At 54.9% G+C, this 21,547-nt stretch overlaps 7 protein-coding genes across 7 annotated transcripts; 3 read left to right on the forward strand and 4 right to left on the reverse strand.

The window, feature by feature from the left end:
- Positions 1 to 1,121: 1,121 nt before the first annotated feature.
- BDP81DRAFT_424481 (uncharacterized protein) lies at positions 1,122 to 2,002 on the reverse strand. The gene has a single exon (XM_060590138.1). It carries the CDS (start codon positions 1,931 to 1,933, stop codon positions 1,529 to 1,531), a length of 405 nt encoding a protein of 134 aa, XP_060446834.1. The 5' UTR covers positions 1,934 to 2,002; the 3' UTR covers positions 1,122 to 1,528.
- A 1,704-nt stretch (positions 2,003 to 3,706) lies between these two features.
- On the reverse strand, positions 3,707 to 4,452 carry BDP81DRAFT_424485 (uncharacterized protein). Its single transcript, XM_060590139.1, has 2 exons — positions 4,364 to 4,452; positions 3,707 to 4,308 (listed from the first exon to the last, which is right to left on the reverse strand). Exon 2 carries the CDS (start codon positions 4,019 to 4,021, stop codon positions 3,788 to 3,790), a length of 234 nt encoding a protein of 77 aa, XP_060446835.1. The 5' UTR covers positions 4,022 to 4,308; positions 4,364 to 4,452; the 3' UTR covers positions 3,707 to 3,787.
- Positions 4,453 to 5,273: 821 nt separating this feature from the next.
- Positions 5,274 to 7,778, forward strand: BDP81DRAFT_316330 (aconitate hydratase; the record flags this gene model as incomplete). The annotated part of the gene is made up of 2 exons (XM_060584167.1): positions 5,274 to 5,387; positions 5,526 to 7,778. The coding sequence occupies 2 exons, from the start codon at positions 5,274 to 5,276 to the stop codon at positions 7,776 to 7,778; spliced, it is 2,367 nt and encodes a 788-aa protein (XP_060446836.1).
- A 712-nt stretch (positions 7,779 to 8,490) lies between these two features.
- Positions 8,491 to 9,579, forward strand: BDP81DRAFT_448309 (rhomboid family protein; the record flags this gene model as incomplete). The annotated part of the gene is made up of 5 exons (XM_060592280.1): positions 8,491 to 8,671; positions 8,753 to 8,890; positions 8,948 to 9,029; positions 9,096 to 9,283; positions 9,368 to 9,579. The coding sequence occupies 5 exons, from the start codon at positions 8,491 to 8,493 to the stop codon at positions 9,577 to 9,579; spliced, it is 801 nt and encodes a 266-aa protein (XP_060446837.1).
- A 1,122-nt stretch (positions 9,580 to 10,701) lies between these two features.
- On the reverse strand, positions 10,702 to 12,159 carry BDP81DRAFT_316633 (glycine cleavage system T protein; the record flags this gene model as incomplete). Its single annotated transcript, XM_060584185.1, has 1 exon — positions 10,702 to 12,159. One exon carries the CDS (start codon positions 12,157 to 12,159, stop codon positions 10,702 to 10,704), a length of 1,458 nt encoding a protein of 485 aa, XP_060446838.1.
- A 3,501-nt stretch (positions 12,160 to 15,660) lies between these two features.
- BDP81DRAFT_448311 (uncharacterized protein) lies at positions 15,661 to 19,788 on the forward strand (the record flags this gene model as incomplete). Its single annotated transcript, XM_060592281.1, has 2 exons — positions 15,661 to 19,198; positions 19,259 to 19,788. 2 exons carry the CDS (start codon positions 15,661 to 15,663, stop codon positions 19,786 to 19,788), a joined length of 4,068 nt encoding a protein of 1,355 aa, XP_060446839.1.
- Positions 19,789 to 20,326: 538 nt separating this feature from the next.
- Positions 20,327 to 21,544, reverse strand: BDP81DRAFT_392850 (peptidase family S66; the record flags this gene model as incomplete). The annotated part of the gene is made up of 1 exon (XM_060587759.1): positions 20,327 to 21,544. One exon carries the CDS (start codon positions 21,542 to 21,544, stop codon positions 20,327 to 20,329), a length of 1,218 nt encoding a protein of 405 aa, XP_060446840.1.
- Positions 21,545 to 21,547: the final 3 nt, after the last annotated feature.

Consider the following 21,547-nt stretch of genomic DNA (forward strand, 5'->3'; position numbering starts at 1 on the left):
AGCTGGAATTGCTGGAACACCACCTTTGGGAATGCTGCCAGACGTGAGCGGTAAGGTACAAATATGTGTGAGAGTGTGAGAGTGAGAGACGTTATCCGTACCCAAGGTATAATAATACCTTACACACAATGACACCTTCGGAGACAGAGAGAAGAAAGGGAGGGCGCAAGGGTCCACGTCACAGTTACAGCTCTTGGGAACAACCCAGCTGGTCTACCTTGCTCTGTAGGCGCCGAATGTAGACGGTAGGGAATCGCGGCTGGTCGGTGACCCTAAATAAATAACACCGGTTGAACTTGAGGGGTGATCCTCCCGCACGCCAACCGCTGGGCTTGCGTTAGAGTTGATGGGCGGGTTTTGCAAGTGGAAAGTGATGATGTCCGGTGGCGTCCAATGGTTGCATGTCCCTGCTGACTGACGGGCTGGGCAGGGGAAAGGAAGGGTCTGTGATGGTGGCACTGGCGAGAAAGGAAGCAGCATCAACATCAACAGGTGCTTCTTTCATTCTGAACCCGGGAGCAGCATGACTATTAATGTGTTTGTCCGCTCCTTCCGATGGCCATAACGTGGTATTGGCACCTCATGCCTTCACTGCCACGACTGCCTCACACGACGATGCAGCAAGGAACATGATTCCCCGCCTTCCCTTTCCTTCCCCCCTTCGTGTACGTACAACTTACACGCACGCAGGTCGCTGGAAACACCGCAAACAAGACCATCAAGGTCCATGACCTGGCCAGAGGTGAAACTCTCACTGGATGGCATATCCTCCGGAGTCCACCCCCATTTCGATTCTCCATAACAGATCTCCAGCACTAATCCACGGAGCACGATGGCCAGCCCACAAGGCTGAAAGCTTCAACCTTCAATCCGTAGCCAATCGAGCTGCAGCACTCCAACACGTGTGTTCGTTCCACGACACCCACTGCCCATCGAAACAACCCATGGGCTGAGACAACCACCCTCATCCCACGGTATTCCATCATTGTATCAGCGAGGTTGCCGCCTGGTAGCGCCGCACCACGAGCCAGTGCCGAATGCTGAGGCGTCTTGGGGCCTCTGACCGTCCCTCGTGGACCACCCTAGATATTCCATCCTCGGATCCTCCTCCCTTTTGGAGCGTGGGAGGTGACAGGTCGTCAGAACTGAGAGTGTGACCGTCAATATGCACAAAAGTCCGCAATGCCTCTTCCTGGGGTGGGCTAGTTGGCACGAGTCAATCCGGCACTTACTCCAACCCGTCGCTTGATCTGCCCGCTCCCCATCGTGGGGCCGCGTGATACCCCGATATACCACATACCCATGATTTCTCGAATTGTTCTACTACATCTCATCCGCCTGGAAGTGCCAAGACATCTCTTCACGCTGCATCTCGGAGCAAGTTGTTGCGACCTTTCTGCAGTTGTGATAGCAGACTCGGCCCGTGTCTGGTCCCCTGCTGACACTACCTTACTACGCTGACGTCATTTTCCAACGCAACCGTCAAACTCTCACTCTCACGTTTGCTGGTTGATCCCTTGCGCTCAGTTTAACATAGAGAGAAGCTGACGGAACATGATGTTTGAAATGCAAATGAAGGCTCACCGCATGCCATCACATGCGCTCGTGTTGTCGAGAGTTGCATAGTCATTCTAATGCGGTGTGTTCCCCTCAGATGGTCAGTTGACTGATTGTCAAATCCGATCCTTTTTAGGGGTCTTGTCAACCTAGCGGGCATGAGGAACTCGAGATCAAGCATGATTGGATCGTGGTTCTGCAGGTCAGTTTTGTAAGTACGTACTGCCGTGTCTCGCTCACGTGATCGTCCCAGTCCATAGCACCCGCTGCCGCCTGGCTTCCGATTTTCTAGGATACTCGGATCACGTGCTCGAAGAGTTCCGGAAGACAGTGAAAGAATCAGTGCGCAATGCCAATGCACGGTGTTTACGGGCATGCGTACCGCAGTTGATAAGAATCAAAACAGAGATCGAGATCGCGATCGCGAGCATCGATGAGAGCCGCAGACCGAGGACCCTGGCAGAGCGCTTGCTCGGTGAGGAAGGTCGTAAGTTGTAGAAACGCCTGGATGGGTCAGCTCGACAGTTGCATACTCTGGTAGCAGTTTGTAGTCGTCGACGGTCGCAAGAAATGCCACGATAGCATCATCCGGCCATATCCTTCTGGCCAACCACGAATAGTGTAAGAACGGCTGATTACACGGGATGGCCGAGGCAAAGCCGCTAAGTAGAGCAAAAGCGCCGCTGCGCCGGTCCTTGCGGACGATGGCCGTAGACTCTCTGGGGAACCTCAGGAAAGCCATCAGTTATGGTAAGGGCGGGGGGGGGGGGGCCGCTTTTGTAGTAATGCAGAGCAATCAGCATCGTGAGGATGTTAAGCGACGAGCTCGGGCGTGGGCTCGGGTGTTGGGGAGTATCGCCTATCATAACTCCTGCGACGACCGAGGGCGAATCCGGAACTGCGAGCTGGTCAGCTTGCGACCGAAGGCTTTCCGAGCCAGCTTGAGCTCCACTACCGCGGGCGGAAGCACCAGAATGAACAGGAGGTTTGTATCCGTAAATCCACAGAGGGGGAATCAATGGAGGCTGTCCCAGCCTCCCAGATTCTCCACCAGGAGAAGGGCCCCCCCACCAAAGGAGGAGACACCCCCGGCCGCAGGCCCCCGGTTTTGCAGGCTTGAGTGAAATAAAAATTACACCAAAACAACGTCTCCAGACCAGGAAATTTTGGTGATATTGTAATTGCCCCTGATGATTGGACGCCGTAATCAACGCAGACCCCAAACATCCGAGGTACCGCACGTTAGTGCAGGAGAAACCGGTACATGATAATAATCTGCCTGGACTAGGTATTTGCGATGGCTTATTCCGTCACGGCGACATGAGGACACCTTAACAGGAGCCGCCGCATGCCACAGGCTATAGCTGTCGTGGAGTCTGGACTCGTGACGCCCGGAATGATTTCGCAACGAACCGTTTCAATTCCCCATTGCGGGACTTTTCTTGTACCATGCCGGTAGCATAATTCTCTTGGATCGAGGTTGTGTCGCGGGGTCGGTGAAACAGTCTCCAAGATGCGTGGCTGGACCAGATGTTGACGATTTTGGCTCGACGCCTAGCCACAAGTACCTCAAGCCTTAATAAGGAGGTACCTTTAATCTGTAGCCATCCTGCGCGTTGCTGAACTGACAGGAACCGAGCCGGCTGGACGGGAGCTCCAGGTCTACAGCGAGGTAGCACTATCCAATCGCCCAATGACAGCCGTGTACAACAGTATCAGGTACCTCTCAGCGGCCAGAGTTTTCGCAACATGACTCTGGCTTCTGCAGCCCTGAACGAGATGCAGACTGTATTGCAAAAGTCTGAGACGAGGCCCTTGCGACTGAAATCTACGCCCTCGCGAGTCGCGACCTCAGATTTCTCCGCATGGAGCTGTCCTGGGCTCTCTGGGCTTGTCCTGGTCGTATGCGATGGACGTTGTCCAGCCGCGTGGGGAAGAAACGGAGAGCCTTGTCGTGGTCGCTCAAAGTCCGGATATCCATAGCTTGACGCAGGAAGAAGAAAAGGCCGGGCAGGCGGGTGGTGGCCGGCGTTGTCGGGTAAGGCAGCACGTATCCGTCGGTACCTCAAGAACAGAGTATGCGTGGTAGGGAACCTTGCTCCAGGTACAAATCTTCACATGTGGAGGCAACGTGAGGAGCGATGCGGTCGGGTCGTCGCAGACTCGCAGCCCAGTGCTGCAGCAGCGGTAGCCCCGGGGTCTGGAGTGAGCACACCCGTCTTCATGGGGATTAGCCTCGTCTCCGGGCGGAACCTGACATGAGACGGACAAAGTCCAGTCTGTTCTCTTCTGCTTCTTGATCGGCCGTCTTCGTGTGTGATGGATGAGCGGACGGGCGGGCGGTCGGACCAAGGTAAGGTAGTGTATAGGCGCGGACACATGCTGTCAATTGAATTGTGCATGATGCTCCCGTTCTCATAGCGAAAGTCCAAGTCAAGACGGATGAACGGGACTGTGACCACATTCCAGAGAGGCCAAGAATTGGGGTAACAAGTGTACCAACCAGCTCAGGGTGACGGCATGCAGCGCAAACAGATGTCGTGGGAATGTTTATCAGTGATGTTTTTGCACCTCGATTCCTTTCGCTGGGCGTCTAACTATTCGCTATGCGCCGTTGCCGTACGCCCTATCCGTCCGAGGCACTTGGTCCTGTTCATGTCATGCCCCGGCTCATTGGTTTCTCTGTAGATGCTTGTACCTATTTTGCCGTTGCCTTCGTCTCGATCCTGCAACAGGCCAACCATCGGTCGCCTGGTGAGGCAAATCAGTCGGTGGATGAACATTGATCAAGAATCAGTACGAATACACTTCACACCGTGAGATGGAGATGCGTATGAAATCTGTGCGCGATAGAGAGGGGCCGGCCGAAACAGCGATACAAATGCAAAGGTCGTGAGCGAGGGGGATGCAGAGGGAAAAAAAAGAAGAAAAAAAGACTCGAGAAATGGTACATGTGGCTTTGGACAGGGGGTTATTACCTCTGAGCACTGAGCAGTTGCGGTGCAAGGTCTCCGCAATGTAGCAGGCAAGAGCAGGGAAGACTGCGATACGGAGCAGGGGGAATGGGACAGAATGGGGGGTACATTCGGAAGGTACTTTCCTGAGGTCGTCGTTGTTCCCGTGAAAGTGAAGAAAAAGAGCCCCACTCCAGTCTCGTTGCTGCTCTTTGCTGCTGAGTGAAAAATAATCCAATCTCGCTGATTCGTCCGTTGGCCCGCCGTCGCCTTCGTCATAGCCGAGGAGCCCCACTCTGGTCGACCCTGTTCCTCAGCACCTTCTCCACAGTCCACACAGCAGCGTGGCAACCAGACGGCCTGCGCCCAATTTGAGCCGAGCACGCACCGTGGCACCGTGGCCACCCCCCCCAAAAGCTGCCGCGGAGAGTGCCCAGAGCGAGGTGAAAGAAGGCAAAAGTGAGTGTGATCCGGAAAGAAGGTGCGAGTTTTTTTTACTGCCACCCCCATCCGGAAAGACCTAGGCCTGGTTTGCTTTGCCGCCTTTCTTCTACTACTTCTCGTCCTCGTCGGAATTTCTCTCCACCTTCTTGTTTCCTTCCTCTTAATATTCTTTTCCTTCCCTCCATCCTCACAAATAAAGTCCCTTGAACAGGCAAGGGCACTTGAGATATCTGTTACGAGCTTCATTACAGCTCGGACAACTCTCCACTCCATCTCAATTGATCAGTCTAATCGCTGTTCGCAGTGTCAACACCAATCATGTTGGCTTCACGACAGCTCCTGGGCTCTGTTGCCCGGAGCCGTACTGCCGCCAGTGCCCGTCTGGGACTGCGTGGCATGGCTACCGTCTCCGACTCTCCTCTCGACCGCAAGGTACGATATTTCCCCCCTTTGACACCCGAAAACCATTGCCTACGGCATCAGCTGTTTTAGACAGCATGGCCGGATGCTTCTTTGGCATCGAGTACGTGTTTGCTCGACATGACAAGGGTGCTGACTCGCCTAAAACAGGTCAAGCAGAACATCCACGAGGAGGGCAACTTCATCAACTACAAGAAGATGTCCGAGAACCTGTCCATCGTTCGCCAGCGTCTCAACCGCCCCCTGGCTTACGCTGAGAAGATTCTCTACTCCCACTTGGACGACCCTCACGGACAAGAGATCGAGCGTGGTGTCTCATACCTGAAGCTCCGCCCCGATCGCGTTGCTTGCCAGGATGCCACCGCCCAGATGGCTATCCTGCAGTTCATGTCTGCTGGCATGCCCTCCGTCGCCAACCCCACCACTGTCCACTGCGATCACTTGATCGAGGCTCAGATTGGTGGCTCTAAGGATCTTGCCCGTGCCGTTGGCATCAACAAGGAGGTCTACGACTTCCTTGCCTCCGCTTGCGCCAAGTACAACATCGGTTTCTGGAAGCCCGGCTCTGGTATTATCCACCAGATTGTCCTCGAGAACTACGCTTTCCCCGGTGGTCTTCTTATCGGAACTGACTCTCACACTCCCAACGCTGGTGGTCTTGGTATGTGCGCTATCGGTGTCGGTGGTGCTGACGCCGTCGATGTCATGGCCAACCTCCCCTGGGAGCTGAAGGCCCCCAAGGTCATTGGTGTCAAGCTCACTGGTGCCCTGAACCCCTGGGTCACCCCCAAGGATATCATTCTCAAGGTTGCCGGTATCTTGACTGTCAAGGGTGGTACTGGTGCCATTGTTGAGTACCACGGCCCTGGTGTCGACACCCTCTCTGCCACCGGTATGGGAACCATCTGCAACATGGGTGCTGAGATTGGTGCCACCACCTCCCTCTTCCCCTTCAACGAGTCCATGCACAAGTACCTCACCGCTACCAAGCGTAAGGACATTGGTGACTTTGCGCAAACCTACGCCAAGGAGCTTCGCGAGGATGAGGGTGCCGAGTACGACCAGCTCATCGAGATCAACCTGTCCGAGCTCGAGCCCCACATCAACGGTCCCTTCACCCCCGATCTGGCCACCCCCATCTCCAAGTTCAGCGAGGCTGTCAAGGCCAACAACTGGCCCGAGGAGCTCAAGGTCGGTCTCATCGGATCCTGCACCAACTCCTCCTACGAGGACATGACCCGCGGTGCTGCCATTGCCCGCGACGCTCTCGAGCACGGTATCAAGTCCAAGGCCATCTTCACCATTACACCCGGTTCCGAGCAGATTCGCGCCACCATTGAGCGCGACGGTCAGCTCCAGACCTTCGAGGAGTACGGCGGTATTGTCCTTGCCAACGCCTGCGGTCCCTGCATTGGTCAGTGGGATCGTCAGGATGTCAAGAAGGGCACCCCCAACTCCATCATCTCTTCCTACAACCGTAACTTCACCGGACGTAACGACGGTAACCCTGCCACCCACTCCTTCGTCGCCTCTCCCGACATGGTCGTTGCCATGACCGTTGCCGGCAGCCTGCACTTCAACCCCCTCACCGATAAGCTCAAGGACAAGGACGGCAACGAGTTCATGCTCAAGCCTCCCTCCGGAGACTCTCTCCCCAGCCGCGGATACGACCCCGGCCAGAACACCTACCAGGCCCCTCCCGCCGACCGCAGCACCGTCAACGTCCAGGTCTCTCCTTCCTCCGACCGTCTTCAGATTCTGACCTCCTTCAACGCTTGGGATGGCAAGGACGTCAACGACATCCCCATCCTGATCAAGTGCAAGGGCAAGACCACCACTGATCACATCTCCATGGCCGGTCCCTGGTTGAAGTACCGTGGCCACTTGGACAACATCTCCAACAACATGTTGATTGGTGCCATCAACGAGGCCAACGGCGAGGCCAACAAGGTCCAAAACTTCACCACCGGCGAGTGGGACGCTGTCCCCGCCGTTGCCCGTGACTACAAGGCCAAGGGTATCAAGTGGGTTGTCATTGGTGACTGGAACTACGGCGAGGGTTCTTCCCGTGAGCACGCTGCTCTCGAGCCCCGTCACCTTGGTGGTCTTGCCATCATCACCCGCTCCTTCGCTCGTATCCACGAGACCAACCTGAAGAAGCAGGGTATGCTTCCCCTTACCTTCACCGACCCCGCCGACTACGACAAGATCAGACCCGAGGACAAGGTCGACATTCTCGCTACCGAGCTCGAGGTCGGCAAGCCCCTGACCATGGTCGTCCACCCCAAGGATGGCAAGGCCTTCGAGGTCAAACTGTCCCACACCTTCAACGCCCCCCAGATTGAGTGGTTCAAGAACGGTTCCGCTCTTAACACCATGGCCAAGTCCGCTGGCAAGTCATAAACGGACAATGTTACGTTAGCGATACGGGTCAGGGCGATATGTGGTTAGGTGGTGTAGGCGTACCTCTTTTTATTAGCATGTTCTGAGGTGTCGGTCGGTATAACTAGAGTGTATGGCCGCGTTATGCCCTTTGTTTTGGTCGGGCAAATACCTCTGGGACTATTGTTTTTTCTATGTTATGTAGGCCATGATTTCCTAGTATGTACAAATTTGAAACGTTCAAACAAAATTCCATCTTGAAGGCAGTGTGACAATGTGGGAGCGAGTTCAAAGGTGTTTAGCATCGTAAATTCACATGCAATCTTGATACCTATAACCAATGACTTGACGTACCACTCAAAGCACTCGAGAGACCCAGGACGAATTACCTAACTCACTGTGACGCTATAGCAGGCACGTGATGATAAGAGGTGGGTGCGTCGTACAACAGGGGTCATATCTAACATTTTTGAGATCGTCCGAAGAGGTCCGAGTGGACCGGGAGCATGCGACAGGTTGTCTACAATTTCCCAACTGCAGCAAAACACACCATCTACTTGGTGCCAACCCGAGCTGACTCAGATGCCTTGTACGGTCAACTGGACTGATTACTAGAACGACTTTCGACTTTGAACAAACTGATCGGTGCTTGCTGGACCGCCAATTGACCATCCGACCCTCGACCCTCGACCGACCCCTCTAGATCCCGTGAATCCCGGAGGCGGCGGGCGCGATGGCTTCCAACATAACGTCCTTCAGCACCCTTCGGGCTCGCTCTTACATATTCCGTCTACCGCTCTTCACGCGCATCGTTTTGCTGGTGATCATCGCCGCGTGGTTCGCCGGTCTTCAAAGTTCTTGGGATGTCAGGCATTGGGGCGCCCTGATTCCTGATCAGCTGTCCTTTACCTCTTGTACGCTCCCTTTCCTGCCATGCGGCTCTCTCTCTCTCTCTCCATGGGCGCGGGGTTTAACTGACTGTAATTTGGCCGCAGCATACCGAATGAACACGTTTCCCTTCGTTCACGTTAATCTCATCCACACGGTCATGAATCTGGCGGCTCTCTCGCCATTGATGGAGCGGTTCGAGGCGGAATTCGGCACCTTGACCTCGATAGCCCTTTTCATCGGCCGTAAGATATAACCCCCATGGTCTCCTCTACAAGGTGCAGGCGACTAATCTGTTGCAGCTCTGAGCACGATCCCGGCTATTCTCTACGTCTTGATCGAACGTTTCCTCTTCAAGGGCAACGTCGAAGTTATGGGAGCTAGGTAAGAAAGATACTGCTGACACTCGTGAGGTACAGGGGATAAACTAACGAGAAATCATGATTGTAGTGTCTGGGTCTTTTTGCTCCTGGGCATCGAGGCAATTCGAACCTACAAGACGAACCCCCACCTGACGATTGCGACATACTCGATTCCCACGTGGACAACTCCCCTCATCCTCATCTTGGTGGTTACGGCGCTCGTTCCCGGTACCAGCTTGCTCGGTCATCTCTGCGGCGTCTTGGTTGGATATCTCTGTAAGAGACACTTGCCCCTCCCCCTTTTCCCCCCGTCTTGCTAGAAGTCAGCACATGACTAACTCGAGATTTACTTTTTCTCAGTCGGCCTCGGCTACCTCAAGTTCCTGAGCCCACCCGAAAAGGCCCTCCGATGGATCGAGTCGAAGCTGAACCTCCTCGGCCGACTGCCGCACTATGTGAGCGTCGACCAAAAGACGTACGGGCGGTTCGGTGTCTTGCCTACCAACAGCCATGCTGGGGGCGGCAGTGCGCCGATTGCGCTTGTTGGTACGACGCAGAGACTTGGGCCATGAAGGGGACGCATTATGCGTGTATGTGTGGGTATCTGTGTCGAAGCTTGTAATACTACATGGCATACTGCCGGGTTAGGCTGCATTTGCACCTTGGTTGGAGTTCGGAGTTCATAGTGCAGGCAAAAAGTGGCATGTGTATAAGGTGGGGTAGATTCTTGCTTTGTATTACAAGTTCTCTCTGTTTATTCTCGTATGTCCCATAATTGCTGGCTTTTACCGTGGCATTGGCATACAAACGTGCTGTATGGCTTGGAGGAGAACGACAGCTAAATGCATTAGCGGTCTCGCGAGTATTTGTTACTCGGGGAACGTTTAATGTGGAAGTTGATATACTTGCGTACAAGTGCAAGCAGTATCTAAATCGATGCCCAAGTCAGCACAATGAAATGGTCCGGCTACCTTGGCAAACCGCCATCTGCCATGGAAACCAGGCCCTTTTCTCGCATAGAGAAGGCCTCCACAGGGAGGGTTCAAGCTGCAACGGTCAGGCAGGTATAGCCGGAAAGCAAAATATTGGATTGTCGAAAGCATAACGAAATTCGGCTCGTATGCCATTCATCCCACACTTTCTTTCCAACAGTCATGGAACTAAAGGTGAAGACGAAGGGCCCCCCACTTCATCCATTGCTCTTCGGGCTAGTCCAGATTCGCTCTAGCTCCATCCGTCAAACGCTAATAAGAATTTCTGCGCTCGTTCAATCTTTCCATTTTCTCTCTTTTTTCTTCACATTCAACGGAACACGATCCTGTCAACATAAGCTGCTAATTAATCTTCTCCATGTTTGCCGCATTCCAGGATATCGTTTCGAGAGTATACAGCCGCTCGTTTGAGGGTCGTCATCGCTTTGCGCTTCCGTGATGGCTTCCCATGAAGAAGTGGCTACATGCCTCCAACCAAACACTGAAACTTGCCGTCGCTTTTAAGTCTTGATATCAGATGCCAATCACATACCATTGATGGGTTTTGAGCAGACGAGGTCGTGCTTTGTCCCAGTCACTGTTCATTCGGTGTCGAGCAAGGAGGATCACACACACAAGGTAGATCAAAGGCCAAAGTTGAACGCTAAAAGTGCTGGATATCTTTTTTAAAAATCTTCTATCGATACACCCACCCTGCGAACACTACACAGGTGCGGGAGTCGGACCCTTGAAGTATTTGCTCGGAACCAACGGCATCTTGGACACCACGGCTCCCCTCTTCTTGCCTCTCACCACAACGTCCAACTCGGTGCCGGACTTGTGCAGACCCTCCTTGACGTATCCCATGGCAATGTTCTTGCCCAGCGTCGGGCTGGGCGAGCCGCTGGTGATGACGCCGACCTTTTCCCCGTCCTTTGTAAAGATCTCGGCGCCCTCGCGGGCCGGCGCGCCGGACACCACAAAGCCCACGCGGCGCCTCTCGATCCCGGCACCGCCTTTGCTCTTGGGCACGAGCTGCTTGTTAATCACCTCGGCGCCGTGGAAGCCGCCCTTTGTGCGGCGCTCCTTGGGGATGATCCACGACAGGCTGCCTTCTACGGGTGTCGTCGAGTCGTCAATGTCGTGGCCGTACAGGCACATGCCCGCCTCGAGGCGCAGGCTGTCACGCGGGCCGAGACCCGCGAGCTGCAGCCTCTCCGGGCCGGCGACTTGCAGCAAGGTCTCGGCGATGGGGCCGGCCTCGCCGTTGGTGGACTGGAAGGAGATTTCGAAGCCGTCCTCGCCCGTGTAGCCTCCGCGGCTGATCATGGCCTTTTCCGGCGTCGACTTCCACTGACCCCCAGGGCCGTCCTGGTACCGGAGGCGGGCGAAGCCCGTGTTGCCAAAGTAGAGGGTGCTCAGGTCCAGCCCGTCGGCGGGGTCGAGGACCTCTTGGAGGATCTCGGCGCTCTGGGGGCCCTGGAGGGCGACGAGGCCGTAGCCCTCGAGGACCTCCCACCAGAAGTCAGTACCTTCTGGGTTCTGGAGCGCGGCGGTGTGCTCGGTGAGGTAGGCAAAGATCTTTTCGCGCGTGCCGGCGTTGGAGACGACGGCGTATTCGTGCTCGCCGAGGCGGGTGATCATTGTGTCGTCGACGATGCCGCCCGTGCCCGGGTGCAGGAAGGTGCTGAGCTTGCTCGTGTTGTACTCCATGTCGGCGACGCTGGAGGGGGTGACCGTCTCGAGGAAGGCGGCGGCTTTGGGGCCGGTGAAGCGGTGCTGGACCATGTGGGAGACGTCAAAGAGGGAGGCGTGGGTGCGGGTGAAGTGGTGGGATTCGGCGAGGGATTGGCCGGCGTACTGGACGGGCATGTGGTGGCCGCCAAAGATGACCATTTTGCCGCCGTGGGCGACGTGGAAGTCGTAGAGGGGGGTCTTGTCCTGCTTGGAGAAGGCGGCGAGCTTTTCTTTCCAGTTGGCGCGGGAGGACGAGCTGTAGAAGCGGGTGTTGTGTAGCCGTGCTGGTGATGCTACTGCTCCCGCCGTTCTCGGGGCCGGGGCCGCGGTGGAGGAGCGGGAGCTTAGTCCGGCGACGGACGCGAGAGACCGGCCCTGGCGAGCGGGAGAGGCCAAGAGTGGCCTTGCCGTCCGGGCGGCTGCTACCAGTCTTGAGCGTGTCATTTTCAGTAGTCCAATTGAGCTGGTATATTGGTGAAAAGATTGAGAAAACTGAAGAAAGGACAAAAAGATTCAAGGTTTCAAGAGGAGGAGGGGAGGAGGAGGAGGAGGCCCAAGGTATGACGGAGAGCTTTCCCTTGTACCGATAAGGTATTCGGATGCGATAAGATGAGGCGGGTCCGAAGCTGGCCGAGTTCTCTGGTGTTTGATTGGTGAATTGGGCGGGATCGTCTCGGTCCAGGATCCGAGCGCTCGGTCTGCCACCCGCCGACCGGGCGGTCTCGCACTCTGAATGTTGAAATGTTGGTTGAGGGCGGTCGGGTCTGTTCGCCTTACGGCTTGTTCGACGGGCAGATAGCCGCGCGGTCTCTTATCTGCGTCTCGCATGCGGCACACAATCGTCTCATTACTCTAGTAGCTAATCTCCCCCGTTTGTAGAGTGAGGTTTATCTCGAAGAACAACTTCCGAGTCATTGGCACACGTGGGCTGAGTGCAGTCGATATTTCGGTGCTGGTTACCTCATTGAAGAGCTGTGATAGTTGCATTGCAAACATGCGACCTCAATCTGTTGGATTCGTGCTCGTCGAATGTCTCTCTGGCTGTCACACGGGTCTCGCCTTTTGAGAGTGAGTATCGCTCCACCGGATAATGTAGAACAAACGTCACTGGTTTCATTTCTCTTTTTATCGATTCAAGAAACCCTCTTCACTGGTTCCCTTCGTTCCATGCCAGTTCTGTCACTTGGACGCTGCTTGCCGGAGCAGAACTCGAAGGCTCGACTCGGAAAAAAGGGCTGAAGCGAGAGGCTACACAACCTAAGTACCTTTACCTAGGTAGTCGGGTCCTTCCATTTCACTAATACCAGGACCGTTTCCAAAGTCTGGTTGGAGATCAAAAGATAATTTCAAGGAGTGAGAAGCGGGCAGTAGTTGATGCGTGGCTCGAAAGCGTAACTAGACTTTTGGGCCAACAATTTGGACAGTCAATGATACCAAGGCCCACAGTCGGCTTGCTCAACTTGCTGTTTTGTCTGATAGCCGTTCTGTCGGAGTAGGCTATTGCCGCTCTGACGAAAGAGCTGAACATGCGGTATCAATAGCATACATGCTGGAGTCAATTAAAGTTCAGCTATCGACATCCATCGGCTTATAATGCAACCGAGTTGCAAAGTCAAATAAGACAACCACGACTGCCTACTTAGCCAAGGAGCTACCCTGGCACCCTGGGAGTTGCGGCGGTTGGGGTTGACTAAGAGATTTGTTAATTCCCATACTCGTGCAAAACCGACAAAACACAATACAGCTTTCCATTGTCAGTATCCCTGCAACATTGGTTTCTGAGACATCAAGCAAAGTGCGGCTGAGAAAGTCAAAACTCACCCAGCACTCCCGGTGTTGTATTCAAAGTTGGAAAGAGAGAACTGGCGCCTGGCTCAAAAAACTAGCAATCTACTCCTCTTGGCTGCCCGCTTAATTCTAGAGGAGCACCGAGGTGTAAGGATGTTACCCACGTGAAGCGCGGAGTCAAAAGCCACGAAAGCCCAGCACAAGGCGTGTTTCCAATCGCCCATGGCAAATCTCGATGACAAGAAAGCGGGTTTATGTCCATGGACCTCGAAAAGCCTATGCCATTCCCAGACACAAGGGATCGGCATTCGCCCTACAAATCGATGGGTCGCAGAGCTTGAGATTAGCATCAGTTATGGAGCGGGAAGCTATACCACTTATACTATAATAGCAGGTACCTCGAGCAAAGCTCCCCACAGCAGGTCGATTGAGGCAAAAGGAACCGTGGGAAACGTGAGAACCTCGGGCGCCCACCACCGTCTCATCACGCCAGGCTACAAGAACCTCGTGCTGCTTATTCGAGTGATGGTAGCGACAATGGCGTGAATAGCGACAACCTCAACTCGTGCTCGTGATCAGGCCGCAAGGGAAGAAGAAGGAAAGCAGCAGAGCGTATTCGTAAATCCGTACATGAGACGGAGAAGCCACAGGGCGGCGCCACGTCGAGCTTGCAAGGAGCACCGTGGCGGGCATTGTGTGGGTCACTCGCCACACCCAAAAGCCATCGGTCGACGGGCGGGCCACACAGTTGGTCTCGGGCGTGGGGTCGCGTCGAAGAGGGAGGGGAGGTTCGCGCGAGGTTCGATCGCAGGCACACAGCTCGATGGCCGTAGCCACACTTGGATGGAGAGGGAAGCATGGTTGGACCAGGGGGGTGGGGGGGGAGCCCGCGAAGCCACAAATCGGGAGCCGCCTCATGTTTCTCCAAGCCTCACTCTCTTCAACTCCCACTCCCAGTCTCCCACTTTAGACGGTCTTTTATGAGGAAAAAAGAGGCTAATACCTACCTACAGCACTGTGGCATCTGGCACCCTCGGCAAAGCGAAATCCCCACCCGCAAAAGCTCTTTTGCTGGGATGTGACCCTTGCTCGTGGTCCATTGCTTTCTGAAGTTCCGAGACTTGAGCTTTTTCTCGACGCGATCCAGGCCCTAGGTCAACTCCGTTTCTCTCGCGGCTTCCTTTCGTGACCCTTTGTTTGTATGTATGAGCTCACTTACTAGTAGGTATCCGTACCTTGGGTACTGGAAGTAGAGAGTCTATACTCCGTAGCCAAACGGGCTTGCCTTCCGCTGAGTGCCCGCGGGATCCTTGTGCTGGCAGGTGCTAAAGTCCTTTCTTTATTCTGAACCTGTCCATATTCATTCGTAAGAGACTATCAGTAGGGATGAGTCGAGCTTCGATGTTCAATAGAAGGGAAAGGTACTTACGGATACGTATCAAAGGTACTTGGCGTGCTAGGTACCTTAGCCTCTCTAGCCCCTGTGGCTCAGCCAATGGCCGCCCGCCAGCACCGTCCCGTCCGGTCGTCGCGTTCCCTCTTTGCCCGCTGGTCCCTTCCTCGCTCCGTCCGCTCCATATCAAATTTCACGTCGTGCTCGTTTCCCATTGCGGGTTGCTGTTGCTCTGCCTCTTGTCTCTGCCTCTGCATCGTGATCTTTTTTGGTTGACTCTGCCGGGGCCCGTCTTCTTCGCCTTTTTCCCCTCATTTGCTCCTCCTAGACTGCCACCCACACCGAGCACCGAGCCTGAGCCCTGAGGTCAAACCCATCCATCTTGCATCGCGACTTGCGGCTTGCCCGTCAATTCGGTCTAGCCCCATCCATCCCATTCCCAACCGACACGGATACGGTTGCCTCATGTCATCCTAATTTCCGTTCCATTCGCTCCCAAACGGACGGCTCGCATTGCCCTTCCGTCTTCTGTCGCCTGCCTGTCGCCTCTCCTCAGTCCCCATTGCATGTTGCTGTCCCTCTTTTTCGGACGAGGATCCACAAGCAGCTGCACTGCTGAGCGGCAGACCGAGGCCGTACGCAGTACGCAGTACGCAGTCCAGAACGGCTGACCACTACCGTATCGGGACACCCATCGCCTCACCACCGAGGGACCACCCCCAACCGAAATATACAACCCGACTGCCTCGTCCCCCCCAGCCACAATGTCCACCGAACCCTCCCCTCGTGCTGTTCGATTCTCCGACGGAGACGACGACTTGCGCTCAGACAAGATCATGCCCCAGCGACCAGTTGCCTTCCCCGTCGACTCGGACAATTCTGCTTCCTCCGGCGAATACCAACCCGACGACCCCCACGCACTCGAACGTCAAGATGAACTCTGTTCCCTCGCCAGGTATTCCGAAGGCCATATCGCTGGCTCCATGTCCAACCTCGTCCAAGCCGCCGTAGCCAACGGTACAACCCGTAGTCTACGAAGCAACGCCAGCGACGGCGACGCATCCTACACCAATGGCGCGAGCAAAGTTCAACGACCCAGCGCTCCCGCGAGGACACCTTCCAACACATATGCCCCGGCCGCCCACCGCAGGCCGCAACCTGCTCCTTCCTTCGTCGAGTCCGTCCGAGCATCATCGAGAGGTCGACCTCGTCCTAGCGAAAGGTTCCGCCAGCAAGAGAGGGCATACGTGCAGAGGTTAAGGCAAGATCACAACGATGGCTACCCATTCGATGGCGGATACGTAAACGGCATCACCGGTATTGGCCAAGGCGCCGACTCCGACTCAGAGGGAGAGACGCCCTCTTCAGAAGGGCCCTTTGACGACAGATACGACCAGGAGACCATCATGTTCTACGGCAACGACGATTTGCAACCTACAGACGAAGATTTAAAGGACCCGACAAATCGAGAACGACTAGAATGGCACGGCATGCTGGAAGCTGTTCTGACCGGAGACGTCGTCAAGCAAGAAAAGAAGCGGTTGATTGGATCCAACGAACAAGCAGTAGGGAAGAGCGGGCAAAAGGCAGAGCTGTGGCTTGGTATTCGCTCAAAAATCTGCGGAAGGCATCTTCCAGTGCAGAGACGAATGGTCGAGGAGGCTCGCGCGGCGCTGGACCGCACACTAGACGAGATTATCAACTTCTCCGTCAAGGGCGAGAGCGAAGCCGGAAAGCCACCATACGAACAGGTTAAGGATGTGGTCAAGAAGATTGATAAGGCCGAGAGCCTGTACCCTTCTTGGACCTCACTGGCAGCTGAACACCAGTCGGCAAACTCTCCACTCTTCCACGAGGCGTCTGAATCCATCATTGCCTGGTACAACACCAATGAGATGATTAACACAGAGCTTGCCATTCTCAAAAAGTGGGTTGGAAACGAAGAGCTAGATTTCACTCGCACACGACAACGTTCACCTGTAGGCAATGGCATCAGCGATGAATCCTCATTCCTCGACCGATTGATGAAGGAAGATGGCTTGAAGTCACTATATGACGAGGAATTCGACGAAAAGAACAAAGACGCACATAAAGGCATGCTGCCTGGCATTTCAACCGTCATCACCAAATCCAAGCAGACGCTCATTCGGAACTTCGCCGCCTTCCAGAAGCGACATCTCCCACCATACATCGAGGAGCTGCTTACGCTGATCAGCTTCCCGTCCCGGTTGATTGAAGAAATCATCAAGATGCGCCTCGCTTACGCCAAGAAAGTAAAGGAGTCTGCGCAGCAAAACCCGATGATGCAGGATCAAATGATCAACCAGTTCCAGTTACTTCTCAAGCTGGCAATCCGCATCAAGCTGGAGTGCTTGGCTGTCACACAACCAGAGCCCGGTTGGGAACTTCCGCCCTGCATTGACGAGTCTTTCGATCAAGTAGTGCTGGATGCCCTGAGGTACTACTTCAAGATGCTCAACTGGAAGCTCAGCGGCAACAAAAACACCTTCAAGGAGGCTGAGTTGCTGTTTGCCGAGTGGGACTTTGCCAATGAAATTGGTAGCCACCTTCTCGGTGGCGACGTTGAGGTCGCTGAGCAGTTCAGTTCCCTGACCTTTAAGGCTATCAATCGTCTGAGTGTCACATTCGAGAAGGAGCTCCAAGTCAAACCTAAGGAGAGCACCGCCGAGATGAGCAAGAGATACAAGCAGTGCCTGGACTCGGTCCGAGTTAGACAACGAATGCTGCAGCGTTTCTCTCGCATGCTGAGCGAAAACTACGAAAACGCGTCCGATTTCAGCATATCCTTCACACCAGAAAAGCTGCAAGAGTTTTATGACAGATTAATCGCATCCGGCCACTTCCAGATCTTTACGGATCTCTACGAGCAGGAAGGCATTTTCATCATAGCTTCGCCCTCATTGATGGATAGGCACGACGCGATCCATTCCATTTTGGGTCTGAGCTCGCCGGAACAGTTTGCGGAGGATCCAAGTGATCCGTATCTGTTGATCCTTCGGCCTGAGAGCAGTCCGCACTGGTTCGGCGACATTGTGCAGCTTTCAGTCCGGGAACGAAACGTCGATCTGAAAAAGGGCCACATGAGACTGGTCGCAGCCGCTGCTCAAGCGCGACTCGTCAATGCCAGAAAAGCCTTCATCGATGCCGTCGACATGCATGTGGACCTGGTGGTGGAACAGAGATCGAATTTGCACAAGGTCAACACACGTCTAATGGAGACTAGACGTGTCGCCTACAAATTGTCCAACAACTTCATGGACAGTGTCGAGATTATTCGGAAGCAGACCGAAGGCAGAGAAGTTCAAGAGCTCATTCAAACTTGCTTTGTCTTTGCGACAGAATTCGGTCAACGCTCGCTCCTTGTCATGGACAGCAACCGAAAGCAAATGAACAACCTCAAGCTGACGAAACTCGCATTGGATTGGGTGAGCTTCATCTGTGACGACTGCATCGCATCAGATCGAAAGACGTTCCGATGGGCGGTCTTGGCTCTGGAGTTTGCCATGGGGATGACCAGAGGCAGACACATCTTGGCTTTAGGCGAAGAAGAATACGCGAGGCTCCGAGCAAAGGTGGCTGGCTGCATGGCGCTTCTCATCTCACACTTTGACATTATGGGGGCGAGATCCAACCTGGCCGCCCAAGCAGAGAAGGAGCGCATCGAGGCCTTGGTAGGACAGTTCAAGCGCTTGGATAAAAATCGCATGCTCGACGACCATGAGGCTTCCAAGTACATCACGGAGCAGCGTCTGGAGGAGATTGACAAGGTCGACGACATCAGGAGGGCCAAGGAGGCCGAGAGACAGGCTCTCGGTCGCGTACTAGAGGGTAATAACGAGGTCGACCGATCCCTAGCCTACCTCTCATCCTCGGCTACCAACATCACGATGCGCTGGCAACAGGGTCATTTCGTCGGCGGCGGTACCTTTGGCAACGTTTATGCCGCTATGAACCTGGACTCGGGTCACTTAATGGCTGTTAAGGAGATTCGTTTGCAGGATCCAAAGCTGATCCCCACCATTGCCGAGCAGATCAAGGACGAAATGGGGGTCTTGGAGGTGCTCGATCACCCCAACGTCGTCTCGTACTACGGTATCGAAGTTCATCGCGACAGGGTCTACATTTTTATGGAATTCTGCCAGGGTGGATCTCTTGCCAACTTGCTGGAGCACGGGCGCATCGAGGACGAGCAGGTTATCATGGTTTACGCATTGCAGCTGCTCGAAGGTCTCGCTTACCTTCATGAGAGTGGCATTGCCCACCGCGATATTAAGCCAGAGAGTAAGTACCATCCAGCCGAGATTTGAGTCCACTCTTGACAAATGTTCTAACAATCTGCAGACATCCTCCTCGACCACAACGGTATCATCAAGTATGTCGACTTTGGAGCTGCCAAGGTCATTGCTAGGCAAGGAAAGACGCTTGTCCAAGACCTGTCTTCTTCCAAGCCTAACAAGTCTATGACGGGAACACCCATGTACATGTCGCCTGAGGTGATCAAGGGTGAAAATCCTGGCAGAGCCGGCTCAGTCGACATCTGGTCGCTGGGTTGCGTCATTCTTGAGATGGCCACTGGTCGCCGTCCTTGGGCCAACTTGGACAACGAGTGGGCCATCATGTACAACATTGCCCAAGGCAACCCGCCTCAGATGCCGTCAGTCGACCAGCTTAGCCCGCAGGGTCTCGACTTCTTGAAGAGGTGTTTCACCAGAGACCCCAAGCACCGCGCATCCGCCGTCGAACTCCTGCAACACGACTGGATCATGACCATCCGCAGCCAGGTCGTAGAGCCGCCTACGCCTAGTGACGCTAGTAGCTCTGCTCAGTCAACGCCCAGCAGTAGGAGCAACACCAACGACGGTTTTTACTAGGGGCAGAAATCGCCGCATGGTGTTGATCACTTCAACTCCATAGACGCACATCTTCAGGAGCCGCAACAGGCACCACCACTGTCACAAAGCAGTGTCAATGTGCCAAAAGTTCTAGTCACGCGAACAGAGGACTAGGCATGATATAGCAGAGCTGCATCGACACAGTACTTTTATTTTTCTACAAACGATACACGACCAAATTTTCTCTCTTTTTCCATACACACCGGGAAACCCCCAGAAATTGCATCAGCAAAGCGTTCGGAGTCATTTCCTCGAGGGTTCATGTGCTTTTTCTGGTTACACGGGTTTTCACAGGTATTCAATTGCTTGCTGGCTGGTTGGGGAAAGGGAACCAACGGGGGTTACCCTCTTACATGACATACACGAACCTGAACGGGACACAAATGGGAAGTTGAACACGAGTATGGCTAGGAGAGCTATCGCAAAACATGTAATACAAATAATACCCAAAGGCTATTTTACCCAGCCGTCTATATGCCATGAAGCGTTCTTTGTGTGCCTCGAGCGTCTATCCGCGCTAGACCACCACAGCCTCGGTGATGGAAAACTCATCCTTTTCCGAGTCCAACACCGCCAACGCGTCCATCGGCAGCGTCACGATGGGCGCGGTGTGTCCAATATCAACATTCGTCAAGATTGGGAAAGTGGTGCTCGCCCCCAAGCGGCCCTTACACAAGAGCCCCTGTATCACGGCCGCGTACTCGGCCCTCTCCCGCTCCGTGTTGTACCCGTAGGCTCGGCCGACGACGAGCCCGGCAATCTCGTCGAATACCCCGCGCGCCGCCAGGTCCGCGAAAGCGGATCGGATCCTGCCGAGAGGGTTTCCTTTGGTCATGTCCGCCTCGGCTGTCGCAGACTCGAGGAACATGATTTTGCCCTTCCAGGAGGGGGGGGATATGGGAGCGATGCCTTGGATGCGGGCTACGACTGTTAGGCAGCCGCCGAAGAGGCGGCCTTCTGTGCGGGGGGCTCGTCGGAGCCAGGTCCAGGGTGGGGAGCGGAGGAGGGTTCGGGGCGTGGTTGAGGTGCGGGTTTGGGGGGAGAGGAAGTAGGGTGGTACCATGGGGGCGTAGAAGGATGAGCGGGGGATGGGTGTTGTTGTTGTTGTTGTGGTTGTTGTGGTTGGAGTGCTTAGGGTCCGGAGGAGGTGAGCTAGGTGGAAGTCTTGGAGGTATCCGTCGTCTTCTGGCTTATTCTGCTCCGTGTGGTCGCGGGAGAAGTCGAACGAGGAGACTGAGGCGGATGTGGCGGTGACGGCCTCGCCTAGTTCCGGGACGGCGCAGGGCCCGTAAAAGGTGCGGAGGCCGGTGAGGGCGCGGAGGGACCAGTGGAGGACCGTGATGTCGGAGTAGCCCACAAATATCTTGGGGTTCTCTCTGATGAGCTGCTGGAGGGACGAGTCTGCCGCGAGGTGGGGGATGAGTTCTGTTGCCGTGGAGCCGCCGACGGTGCAGAGGATCATGTCGATTGTGGGGTCGGCGAAGGCGGCGCGGAGCTCGGCGAGGCGGTTGCGGATGCTGGCGGGGATGTGGGCGCCGGAGGAGAGGACGGGGTCGAGGTCTTCGTCTGTAGGGGAGAAGATTGTTGTGATTGTGTAGCCTAGGGATATGAGGAGGGTTTGGGCGCGGGCGAGGGATGTTGGGATGAGGGTGTTTACGCGGAAGGAGGGGGATATGAGGGCTATTTTCGCGTTGGGGGGAAGGGATTTTGGGATTAGAGGGGGTGGGAAGGACATTTT

The sequence above is a fragment of the Colletotrichum phormii genome (assembly GCF_030913505.1).
Source record: "Colletotrichum phormii strain CBS 102054 chromosome Unknown BDP81scaffold_7, whole genome shotgun sequence".
Lineage (NCBI taxonomy): Eukaryota > Fungi > Ascomycota > Sordariomycetes > Glomerellales > Glomerellaceae > Colletotrichum > Colletotrichum phormii.